The sequence below is a fragment of the Lycorma delicatula genome, chromosome 2 (genome assembly GCF_047948215.1).
Source record: "Lycorma delicatula isolate Av1 chromosome 2, ASM4794821v1, whole genome shotgun sequence".
In the NCBI taxonomy this organism is placed as follows: domain Eukaryota; kingdom Metazoa; phylum Arthropoda; class Insecta; order Hemiptera; family Fulgoridae; genus Lycorma; species Lycorma delicatula.
In genome coordinates this window covers 18,236,262-18,249,063 of record NC_134456.1, presented here as the reverse complement: position 1 = coordinate 18,249,063, position 12,802 = coordinate 18,236,262, and the positions used below count along the sequence as shown (strand labels likewise).

The 12,802-nt window shown below is 29.3% G+C and overlaps 1 protein-coding gene across 2 annotated transcripts in view; it reads left to right on the top strand.

The window, feature by feature from the left end:
• Nucleotides 1-12,802, top strand: part of LOC142320515 (alpha-tocopherol transfer protein-like) — a 44,171-nt gene that overhangs the window by 24,915 nt on the left and 6,454 nt on the right. For both annotated transcript variants that reach the window (XM_075358387.1, XM_075358386.1), the window contains exons 2-4: nt 1,697-1,791; nt 4,922-5,072; nt 10,621-10,814. In XM_075358387.1, coding sequence (XP_075214502.1) covers nt 1,697-1,791; nt 4,922-5,072; nt 10,621-10,814 — 440 coding nt within the window. The remainder of the gene's footprint in view (nt 1-1,696; nt 1,792-4,921; nt 5,073-10,620; nt 10,815-12,802) is intronic.

Genomic DNA, 12,802 nt, shown 5'->3' with positions numbered 1-12,802 from the left:
ATATATATTTTTTATACAATATAAAATAAAAACTTTGATGTTGTTTACAAGTACGCAAGTGCTATAAAATAAATATTTGCTGTTAGTTTAATTTAACCAGTATTATTATATTAAGACTAAAAAGGGCATTTTGAAATGCAGAGTGTCTCATAGAATACATAAAAATAAATAAAAATGGTTTTCATAAAAAAAATTTTATTTTTCCTATGTATGGAAACTTATGGGACATTTATAGTCATAACATTTATTGTCATGGTTTTTAAAACTTGTGTAAGTTATTTTGCATGAATCCTTTGGTAATAAAGGTGCTTCTTATACTAGAGATTTATAGAATAGGCTATACAGAATTTAAGTTATTCTGAACAAATTTAATTAATTGAATTTCATTTTTTTTATAATATTACATCTTAGTATTTAAAAGCTTTATTGAGAGATTATATACTAGCATTTACTAATCTAGGGATCATCTTTTTAACACTTTGTAAGATTAAACTTTTGCAAATAATTACTTTCCTATTCGTGTTATAATAACATCATTTAAGGGCTCTTAAGATGATAATAATTCCACAATATCTGAAATGTCTCAGAAAGTATCATTTCAGAGTAGCATCTCAGAAAGTACCAAAGTGAAGGATTCTATGTTAAAATGCTTGTAGCCCAATTTCTAATAAACTAGTTTCCAGAAATTACTAAACTTACACAACATTGGATGCATCCCAGCCCCGTAAGGGAAGACACCTGCTTAGTGATATTCTGGTTGCCACACCACCCCCCCGTTATTACCCTGTTGGGCTTTAACGGGAGTCGTCTATCGCCCTCTGACTTTTTACATCTCATAGTAATAAGCCTGGCCTCGTTGGGATGTCATCACCTGGCCTCGATGTAAATGCATCGATGACATTTAATAACTCAGTTTTCGGACGAGGCCTTTGCTGCAGGCCTCGTCCGAACATTAGATACAATGAAATTGGACCAGATGTGTGTGGGCATTTATTAGTAGGTAATGATCATAGCTGTAATAGCATTAGTGGTTAATGGCCATTTAGCCATTAATTATTATTATGGCTAAATGTTCAGTTATAGTCAGAGGCTATGGTCCCTGACTATATCCACTGGAAATATCAGTTACCATATTGCTTGCAGTGGATAATGAATACTATTTTTCAATTTTACTTTGAATTGGTTTAACTTAGATTGAACTTTTAAGTAGCAAAAGAATTATGATTCTAGAATCATGTTTATGTTTATCTTATAACTCTGTAATCACCAAGAGTCAAACAGCTAAGAGTTAATCATGTAAGATTTCTTATCAATGAATGAAAAAAACTTGTTTGTACTTAGTATCTACAACTTCAATAACATATTTTGTAGTTGCTGTTTACAGATCCAGAAGTCATAGTTCTAAAGATTTCTTTTTTAATTTTATTTCAATTTAATAATCAAATCTTCATTTTATAAATTTTATATTTTAATTAAAATATTTTTTTCTTTAGATTAAAGCTTTGCCTTTACTTATATGGTTAGATATACATTCACATTCTCATTGCTGTATATTTAATTTAACAGGAATATTTTAAGACTAGAAAAGAATCAGTAAATAATTAATTATTATTAGATCAATATCAAAGTAGGGATATTATTTTTATTTTGATGAAATTATTATGCAGTTAGTTTGATTTTAAAATATTTGTTCCAGGAGAGCCAAATTTCAAGGTTCGAGAAGAAGATGACCGTATTTTTCTTCGTTATCTTTATTACAAGAATTTTGATGTTAATAAAGCTTTTGAAAGTGTAAGTAACTTATAACATAGTTAATTTTTTTTTAACATTTTTTTATCATGAAAGAAGAAAATAACATATCTGAGCGGGTGTTTTAAAAATACATCCATTTTGAAAAACTTTGCTTCAGTCATCAGTCATTTAACTGGTTTGATCCTATTCTCTATTCCTTTTATTATGTGCTAATCTTATAATCTCAATTTAAACCAATCCTACATTAAATAAATAAGTTATTTGTTAATAAATTCCAATCTCTTTCTCTGTGGTTTTTACACCTATATCTCTCTGTTACCAAATGAATTAAATCTGGATGTCTTTAAACATGGCACACAACCCTAGTTTACATGTTTTCCCATAAACTTTTCTCTGACTATATTTGTTTTATGACCTCTTTATTTCACATTTTATCTGTCCACCTACTTAATTCAACATTCTTCTATAACACCACATTACTCAGAATTAGTAATTCTTAGATCTTAATTTGATACTACAGATTTTCTACTGTATAACAGCTCTTCTTGCTTGTACAAGTCTGCTTTTATCTCAACTTATTTTGCTCATCTTTGTAATTTTACTTCTTAAATAGCAAAATTTGGTAACTTCTGGTATATTATTTTTCCCCTACCTTAATATTTAATTCCTCATTATCGTCCTTTTTGTCAGAATTCATTACCATAATTTTTATAATATTTATTTTCAAGCTCAATTTCTTTCTCAGTAAGAAATCCATGTTATTAAGAATTTTTTCTAACATAATTTGGTTTCTGCAAAAGGCCAGTACCATTGGCAAATCTTAAAATTTTTATTTTTTCTACTTGTTAATTACTTTACTCTCAAATTTGTCTTTCAATTCTTGTATTGATTCTTCTACTCACAAACTGAAAAGCAGTTATGTCAGACTACATCTTTATCTCACTCCTTTCTGAATCAGGGTGTGCCTGCCTTACTTTATCATCTATTCGTATCACTACTACCTGATTCCTGAATAAATTGAATGTAACAACTTTCTCAACATTTTTGTTTCATAAAGCTTTAAACAATTTGTTCTATTCTCCATTTTCAAATGTTTATTGATTTTTAAAGATTAGTTAAATTTATACTTCAAAATTAAATAAAATATATATTTATACAAAAATAGTGACAATAGGTTTTCCATTTTTTACAAAAGGTTCTTAGACATTCACTTTTTAATTTTTAGTGGTAGTTATTTAAACAATACTTTGAGACTAAACATTCTCAGGGTATTATAACTGGTTCCACAAATGTTTAATAGGTTCTTTAATTATTTGAGATTTGTTACTTCTCTTCCTATCAGCTAAAACATCAATGGTATGTATGTAAACATCCATTCAAATTAAAACTGCAACCAGAAAATGGTTTCTCCAATTCTTATTGATTCATTAAATATGACTTTACAAATTGCTACTCCCTCATACATTCCAGGCATTCACCGTTAAGTTTTAAGAGAAGCAATTTGCATTCTTGTCAAAACATATCATTTTTTATTTTTTCATTTAATCAAATTCTTACTTTGAATAAATCTCATGGATCTATAAACTGGAATCTTGTTTTTCTATTCCTACTCGTCACCCATCTTTCCCTGTGAGATTTTTGTTCCATATCTCAGCAGTACCCAAGAGATCATTTTTTTTTAATCAACTGTTTGATTTCTGTTTTTAAACCAACAACTAACACAAGCTTTGCCTTAGGTTACCTTGCATACCCAACAACTGGCAGTACACTGTTTTATATATTGAAGCTATTTCCTATTTTAGAGTGCTCTACTGCAGTACAGTAGAATGAGACAAAGAGATGTTATCTAAAGGCTGTGAAAAAGACTTTAAATACCAATGTTGTCTCAAATGAAGTTCTTGAACCATTGGCAGTAGTGAACTCTTCTAACATAATCAGCATTAGTTAGCTCATGGAAAACCTGCATTTGATATGGATAAGACTTCAGCATTTTTTCCTCACTGCAATGTAGGCTGAACCTAATGAAATATTCTTTTCCCGGCTTAGTCTTTACAAGATTTATGAGATCTTGTAACTCCCACTTTAATGTCCTGTATGACCTGTGTCATAAAAACTGACCAGTGTTGGCCACATTTCTTGTCTAACACCAAACCTGTTTCATGAAATTTTTGAACTAACTTCTGAATAACACTTTTCACTAGTTACTTTTCAAATTTCTCCCTAAACTTTTCTAACACACAATATGAGATTTCATCTCTAAATGAGTTTCTATCAAGAATACACATTCTTCAACAGTTAGCCGCATTTCAACAAACAATTACACAACCTGTTCAAAAGCAAATGCTAAACACAAACTGGAAATACTCAAATATGTAGGCAAAATGTAGTCCTCCCCACTCCAGATGTACCAACATCGTCCACATTATTTTACCCATTTCACACCAATATATGCATTTTAACAGAAATGTCCATGTAGTATAAACTACCAAATGATGGGGCCTCTTTAAGAACATCCTTTTACAGTTTTTTTGACTATCTGTTAGCTCTCTTGCAAATTACAGCATTCTTTAGAAAATAAAATTTAATATAAAAAATTATATTAAAGCTGGTTTAAATTTACAGGAAAAGTATTAGGGAAAGGCTACTTGATCAATTCTTGAAATAATTCTCCATGTTTACAATCAAAATATTTAAGAAATTCACCAGCAATCCCATAGAAAATGTCACAAAAAAATATTATACAGTAAATCTTAAAATTCCATTTAGAAAAAATAAATTGCTTTAAGAAGTAGAAAGTACCTCCAAAATTTTAAAGTACATCAAAATATTTTAACAATCATATTCTCTAAACAGCAGAATACTCAATCAGATATAAAAAATGTAAAACAACCATAGATATTTTTTCTTGGCTAATCTATCATTGTCATTTTTATTAGACTTAAATATCATTTATGTGATTTAAGTTCTAAAATACATATATTTATGAAGCACACTAATGGGTGTTATTTTTTACAATAATAAAACATTCATCATATTTACTGAAATATGAATATAAACAAAATTATTGAAAATTTTTTTATCAGTTAAAACATTATTTTCTTAAATAGTCAAAATTCTGTTTTGAAAGTTTTCAGATGGTTTAGTAATGGTAAGTATTCCTTTTTTACAGATGAAGACAATTTATAGACAAAAGGTTGACTATTCTGGCTGGTATGCTACTGAACGAACTGAACTTCAGGATCAAATTCTTCAAAAAGAGATTCATACAATGATGCCAGTAAGAGATGCTCTTGGTAGACGTGTATATATAATCAAGTTAGGTAATCATTATTTTTATTGATAGATTTAAAGAACATTAAGTAAACTTTTAAATGAATTTATTGGATGAGCAACTTAAAATTGAATAGAGTTAGCTCAAATAAGACCTTTAATCTGCTACCATTACTAATACTAGTGCCACTGTTTCTTGTATATGTTACTATTCTTGTTAATTGTTGTCTTTTGTAAACTGTTCATAGTTACATGCACTTATGTTTTCCTAAAATGCCATATTCGATCGAGGAAAAGGTTGCTATGTAGAAACTTATGTGCATTGTAGATTCTTTCAAAAAAGATGTTAATATCTCAGCAAAGAGTAGCATACATTATTTGGTTAATAGATGGCAATCAACAGGATAGGTTCTGAGCACAAAATAAAATAGTAACCTTCCATAGTAACCTTCCATTAGGAGTCCAGAGGCCACAGCTTATATTCAAAGAATTTCTGCCAATCCAAAATAAAATCTAGATTAAGTTATCACAATAGAGTAGTTAATTACACATCTTGCCGTAAGATTCTTCATGATTTAAATTTGAAAACATATCGTGCATTTGAAATCATGTCATGCAATAGTGCAACAACTTAACAGAACAGACAAACCAAAAAATCTTAATTATTATGACTGGCTTTTGAAAAACATTGTCAATGTACAGATAGAGCTGATGCTGTATTTCATGTTAGACAAGGCATGGTTTCATTTATCTGGGCATGTTAATTCTCAGAACACCAGATTGGATGACTGAAAAATCTCATTGGTTGTTTGAGCATCCTATTTACGATGAGAAAATTGATCTGTGATGAGTCGTTTCTGGTAATTGTACAATGGGACCAATATTTCTTGACCAGACTGTTAATATAAACTTGAAACACATTTTTAAAGAATTCTGCGCTCAGTTAACAGATCATGAGAAGAAATACGGCATTTTTCAACAAGACAGTACAACGTGCCATACATCAAAGGATTCATTAGCATACAATCGTGTAGCTTTTATAGTAGAACAAACTGTCAGCAAAGGATGGTGACCTCTGCATTCCCCAGATTTGTCTAGTTGTGATTTTTTCCTTTAAAACTATATGGAGGGTAGAATAGAATTTATGCATCAAATCTTCTCACTATTGATGAAATAAAAGCGAAAATTTAGCAAGAAATCAATCTACTGCATTGATTACAGAGTTTTGCATCAGGTGACTCTCAATAGATTACTCAAGCACAGAAGTGGATTGCTACAATTGGATATCATTTCTAGAAATATCATTTCTAGTTAAATATCTTAACTTTTGCTAATATAAGTAAAGAATTTAATGTAATTTACGTTTTCATTTCACTTGTAAGATGCAACATATCGCAACTGTATTTAATCTGTACCAGTTTGGTTTTAAGTTGTTCACCCAGTATTATTTTATATGCCATTCATCTCCATCTGATCAAGTCTAATGATAAATCTGTTTTGCAGTTAGATTCATCAGTATTTTGTTTAGTTTATCAAGTTACTACTTATTTAGTTCTTTTATTTATAATAAAAAAAAAACTAAAAAATCTTGAATAGTAACTTTTATTCATAAGCCAAGGAGTGAGTTGGTTGTAAAGATAATTTTGATTAATTTGTTGACATTGTATTTCATTATTAAAATCCCTTTATGTCACTTAGTACATTGACTGGCAATACAACCACTTAGGCACCGTTGCATGGCTTGAGATGAGTTTGCAGAACCTGAACAGCAGTATATTGTGCTGCTGTACAAGTAAAAGATACAAGATTCAGCCATGGCAATTCCTTTTGGTATTTATAACAGTTGCACTTTTATACATATTTTAATATTTAAGTAAGTTTTATTTTAGTCTAATAGTAGTATATCACATAATTCATTTTAATTGTTGTATCTAATTTTTTCATTAAGCAGTGGTATGAATGAAAACTAGAACCTTTCTTAGGTAAAATAAGGTATTAGAACAACAAAGGTTTATTAATCTAATCAAGTACCCTATAAAAATCTAGTAATTGAAGATAAATCTTTCCCTTTAGTCAAAATGAAAACAAGTACTAACATTTTTATTAATGTGCTTTTTTATTAAATAACATGTTTATTTTTAAAATATGCATTCATTTTTTTTATAACAATATTTTTGTAAGTGTAGATTTACATAAAGTTTAAATTAAACATGAAAACAACTAATAAATTAATTGAAATAAAAAAGATTATGATATTTTTACACAATTACACTACATGTTGAAAATTCTTTTTTTTATTCTCAAACAAGAAATAACCAAGCCACATTTTTTAAAAAAATACATCCTGGTACTCTTAAGTATATTCTTTAACAACACATACAAAAAAGATGTTTATTTTGAACAAAAAAAAACAAAGTAATTAATTAAATAACGTTATTTAATACTAGGGATGGCTGAAATGTAATAAACAGTTCCTCATAACTCACAAATGAAAAGAGAGAGTCAAATGAAACAAATACGGCACAAAAATATATTTTATTTGGTACAAAAACTTACATCTACTTTTCCACGTAGTAACCATTTACACAATTATCCCAATGATGAACCAGGTTTCTAATTTTGTCAATGAAGAATGGGTCTTTCTTTGAACTAAAACCTCACTGCATTGTCCAGTTTATCATCTGTGGTAAAATTAATTCCATCTTTAATTATGGAAAGAAGTGAAAATTGCAGGGCGCAATCGCAAGAGCTGTGACAGTTGCACTTGATTTGTGTGGCCGAGCGTAATTGTGTTGCAGAATTATTGGCTCTGTGGTTTGTTGTGAATGTAGCAGACACATCTCCTAAGGTGTTTTATCGCCTTTATTTATTGCATACAATTTATAGTCCACCCAGTTTTTCACATATCCAGTTACCTACATGTGTTAGGAATCCCAGAACACTGTCAAGAGAATTTTTTTGCAGAGGGTTGTACTTTGAATTCTTTTTTAATTATGGCATACTATACTATTTTTCTTCTGGATAGTAATGATGGAAGTAAGTCATCAATCTGGTCACGATAATATTTTATATGCTGTTCACAATATTCATTTTCTTGTTTGTTCCTTCACGAGTTTGTACGGCACTCACTGCAAACAGATTTATAGATCAATTGTGTAATAATAAGACCTAATTGTTCTTTCAATATGCCTATCTTGGTAGCGATTAGTTGTTGTGTACCAGTTATTTTAGTTCAAATCATTCATCTCCTTTTGATGCTTCTCATCAGTCAGTCACAGAAACCGGTCAAAGCACAAAGTGCATACATTTATTAGCTTCTATTGCATAAAGTTTTATTACCCACCTACTCACAGTACCTCAATCCACAGTGTCATCATCATAAATGGCTTTTTAATGAATGTCACTTAGGGTTTACTTTTTCGCAGTTAAAAATTCAATCAATCTGCATGTCGTTTTAAATGCATTTTTAAAGCATGTATAGTTTACAACAATGGCAACTGACAGAAAATGAAGGGCTGTGGATCAGTGAGTTTGGAATGTTAGTAATAGGGGAATAAAATGGCAAGATGGCAATCTGTCACTTTGTGCAAATTTTGTTTTCCCGTTATATTCCAGTATGCATTTCATTTCAGCCGTCCCTTTCATAACATGAAAGTTATGAAAGTAATCTTTAAAAACATATCAGAAAAACTGTACAATAAATGAAAAATTTATATTACTCCAGTGAACTTGTCAATGTGGAGGCACTGCAAGTCAATTATTTACAATTTCTGTGAATTTTCAGTACAACAGCAAGGCATTGTTACATAAATATCTATTTATTTATTTATTTATTTTATTTATACTTTTGTACTACTCAGATTTAATTTACAATAAATTATAATATAGATTTTTTTTATATGGAAAATAAATACATACATCACAATAAGTTAATTATAATAAAAACAGACTTATTTATTTCTTACATTTGAATAGTTACATAAAGGTAAATAATTTAATATTTTTAATGTGATATTTCAAGTAAAAAAAATATCTGTAGACATGGTTTTGAAAATGTGCACCTTGGCGCCCTGAGGAGCTGTGACTTCCCCCAGGAGCACTGTGAAATATTACACAATTTTATTTTCATTTTCAGTTTAATATCATTGGATAGCGAAGCTGATGCAAACAGTTAAGTTTCTGTTTGCAGAAACCTTATAAATGATTTATCATATAATGATCCAACATTAGTCTAATTGCTTTCATAGTTTTTTTAATTTTCTGGTATCTGTTTTTACATAAATAAATTATGGTTTCATATGGTTTTAATGCTGAATTAGTTTTTGGAGATTGTTTATACTGAATATTATTTTGATCAAGTGAAATGAATTTTATGAAGTATTTTTTCTTGTATCTATTTTATAAATAAATTGATTTTTACTAAACAGCTATAATCATTGTGAGAGTGAAATTGAAGAGAGAAATCATCAAATTGAAGAGAGAAAGAGTGAAATCATCAACTGTAGTAAGAGTGTGAAGAAGTATAAAAATTAAAAATATTATAACATATATTTGAACTTTGGCTTTACATCGATAGAAGTCAGTGGTGAGAAAGGCCACAGTGTATACTGTGTATGAAAGTTTTGGTACCAGAATGCATGCTACCAAGTAAAGTGAGAAGTCATTTAAAAGCCACTCTTCCCAATGAATAAATCTCATGACTACTTTAGTGGGAAGCTAAAATAGTAATAGATATGTTTTTACAAGCAGGCACTGATCAAGCAATGCTTTGTTAGCAAGGCAAGATAGATAGAAGATATTTATTATGTTCCTGAATGATTGTACAGTGGTCAGTCTGGCTATGAGCAACAATTTAGTTTTAAACAATCAGGGTGAAAATTTAGATATTGTAACATGAGAAAGGTGTATATATATATATATATATATATATATATATATATATACACCTATATTTATATATATATATATAATTATATAAATTAAAAATTACTATATATATATTGTATTATATAATATGTAGATGCTGTATTTAAAATTTACTTAATTGAAATAAAATCATTCATAGAATAATGAAAGGTACTATGTCAAAAAATTAATCAAATTCGTCTTTGCTACCAACTCACTCCTAAGCTTATGAATAAAAGATTCTTAAGTAGCTATTTTATTAAAAATAAAAGAACTAAATAAGTAGTAACTTAATAAACTAAACAAAAACACTGATGTACCTAATTCCAAAACAGATTTTTCATTTAAGTGTTGATCAGATATATCACAAGATAGCACATAGAATTGGAAAATGTTAGAAGCCCCATGCAATCACAGAACTCATTCTACTGGCCGCAATAGATACGGTGAGTATTTTGATCAGTGGAGTTTAGTGGGAAGTTCAAAAGTGCCTTTCTTCAATAGCACTACTATTTTCAATGTGTTTTAAAAATGTTTATTTTGTGTGAAAATAATTTAATTTACAATTGAATACATTCAGTAATATGTTAAAATTAGGAATAGTAAAATATTATACAAGTTTTAATCAAAATGCCAACTTCATGAGATTAGAAATCTGTGATTTTGTATGAAATTATTTCTTATGTTTTACAGGTAATATACCAGTAGGGGAATATCAGGTTTATGAAATGTCACAAGTTGATGACTTATGGTTAGAAGCAGTAATGGATGAACCAGAAACTCAAAAAAATGGTATAGTGTTTTTAATAGATATGAAAGGATTATCATGGAAGTTTATGCGTTATTTTACTCCTACAAATTGTAAAATTGGCTCTCGTAAAGCAGAAGTAAGTATAATATTTATTACTTTTTCTTAAAAATTACAAAAAAAAAAATAATTTTTGTAAATAATTATCATTAAGTAACTATGATATATAGTATTCTTTAAAATATAACAATGTGCAATTATCAGATATGAAACATCAGGCATATTCAGAATAACGTCAAGACTACAAAAAGGTACACTCAGAAAACAATAAGAAATAAATTAATTTTTTTGTCAACATGAAAAACATGCTAACAATTTTAAATTATTAAAAATTATAACAACTCCCTTTCAGGTTTGTAGAACTGTTCATTCAAATATCATTAAGAGAAAATTATTAATTTCTTTTCTTCTACCACTATGATAATTTTATAATTCATAGGAATTGCAAGTGATGAAACAACATTTACATCAGAATAAAACATTACCTTAAAAGATTCTGTAATTAAAATTAGAAAATAATAATTATAGCTTTTACAATATTACAGTTATTTCAATTTCCTTCATTCCAAAATCACTTAAAACCAAATATAGTATTGTAGGTGTAACCTATTTAACAGAAATACACTTAAAATAGCAGCAAATAATAATTAATTACAGTGTAATGAATACAAACATATATATATATAAATTTATAAAAAGTATGTATTTATGTTGATGTATACACAAGAGTGAATAAAATATATAACAGAGTGATCATAAATTATTCAGCAAATTTCAGGTGTTTTTAAAAAAATAAAGCAATGTACTTACATGTATGTTTTATTGCTGAGCAGGGCATTTCACTTTTGTTTACAATTACTAATTTCAAAGAAGTTTGCATGAACTTGTTTGTGCCGTGTAAAATGTCTAGATATTATTCAATTTCATGCCACATATTACAAAGAATATCTGGAGTTATTCCATTAATTACACCTTTGATGGTTCTTTTTAGTTCATGTTGACACCTTCATTGCCTCTGTCTTTGACAACCTTCTTTGACATACCCCAAAAAAAGAAATTGAGTGGAGTAAAATCAGGGGATCGAGGTGGCCGAGAAACTAGTCCATCATAGCCAATCCAACATTGAGGAAATTAAATTGTTTATGTAGGTAAAACATGGATACCCCCCCCCCCCCCCGCCCGCCGTATGGTGGTGCATCATCTTGTTGGAACTAAACGTTGGATAGCCGATGTTCAATTTGTAGAACTGCATACTCTTGTAACATGTCTAGATAACAAGCACTAGTAACTCTTGGTTCAGCAAAGAAGAATGGCCTGAACACTTCATAAGTAGTCTATGCATACCAAATGTTAATTTTCAAACTATTACGTTGTGTCAGTCGAACAGCATGAAGGTTCTTGCTACTTCGAATACAACAATTATGATGGTTAACATGGCCAGAGGCATGGAAAGTAGCTTGGTCAGAGTAGATTACCTAAAAACTTATTATCTTCATCCACATTATCGAGAATATCCTTGGAAAAATTGTAATGTTGTGGTTTATCGTCATCTTCAACTGCATACACCAACTGAATTTTGTATGCATGTAGTTTCAGGCACTTGTGTAGAACCTTTACAATTGTCGATTGCAATATTCCCAGTTCAACTCACATGAGTTGTCAATTTATCAGGATTTTTCTGAAAAGTTTCTCTTACTCGATCCACAACTTTCTCAGAGACGGAAGTTCTGCCAGCACCTTTTTTGTGTACTACACTTCTTGTATCCTTAAACTGCTGAGACCAATGTTAAATAGAGCCTTTATTAGAAGGATCACAGGTGTACTGTAAACAAAAACATCTATGAATAGTAATAACAAATCCACTTTCATGAAACTATAGTAAGCACATTGCTTTCTCCTGCATGGTAGTCATTGCTCAACTGACAATCCCTCCTGTCGTTACAATGCGCTGGCATGTTTATTCAAGATCATCAATAATACACTAATGTTTGAAAAATATCAATGCACACTACATCGCTTTGTTCATTTTTTATTAACCCATAAAATGCGCTGAATAATTTATGCTCA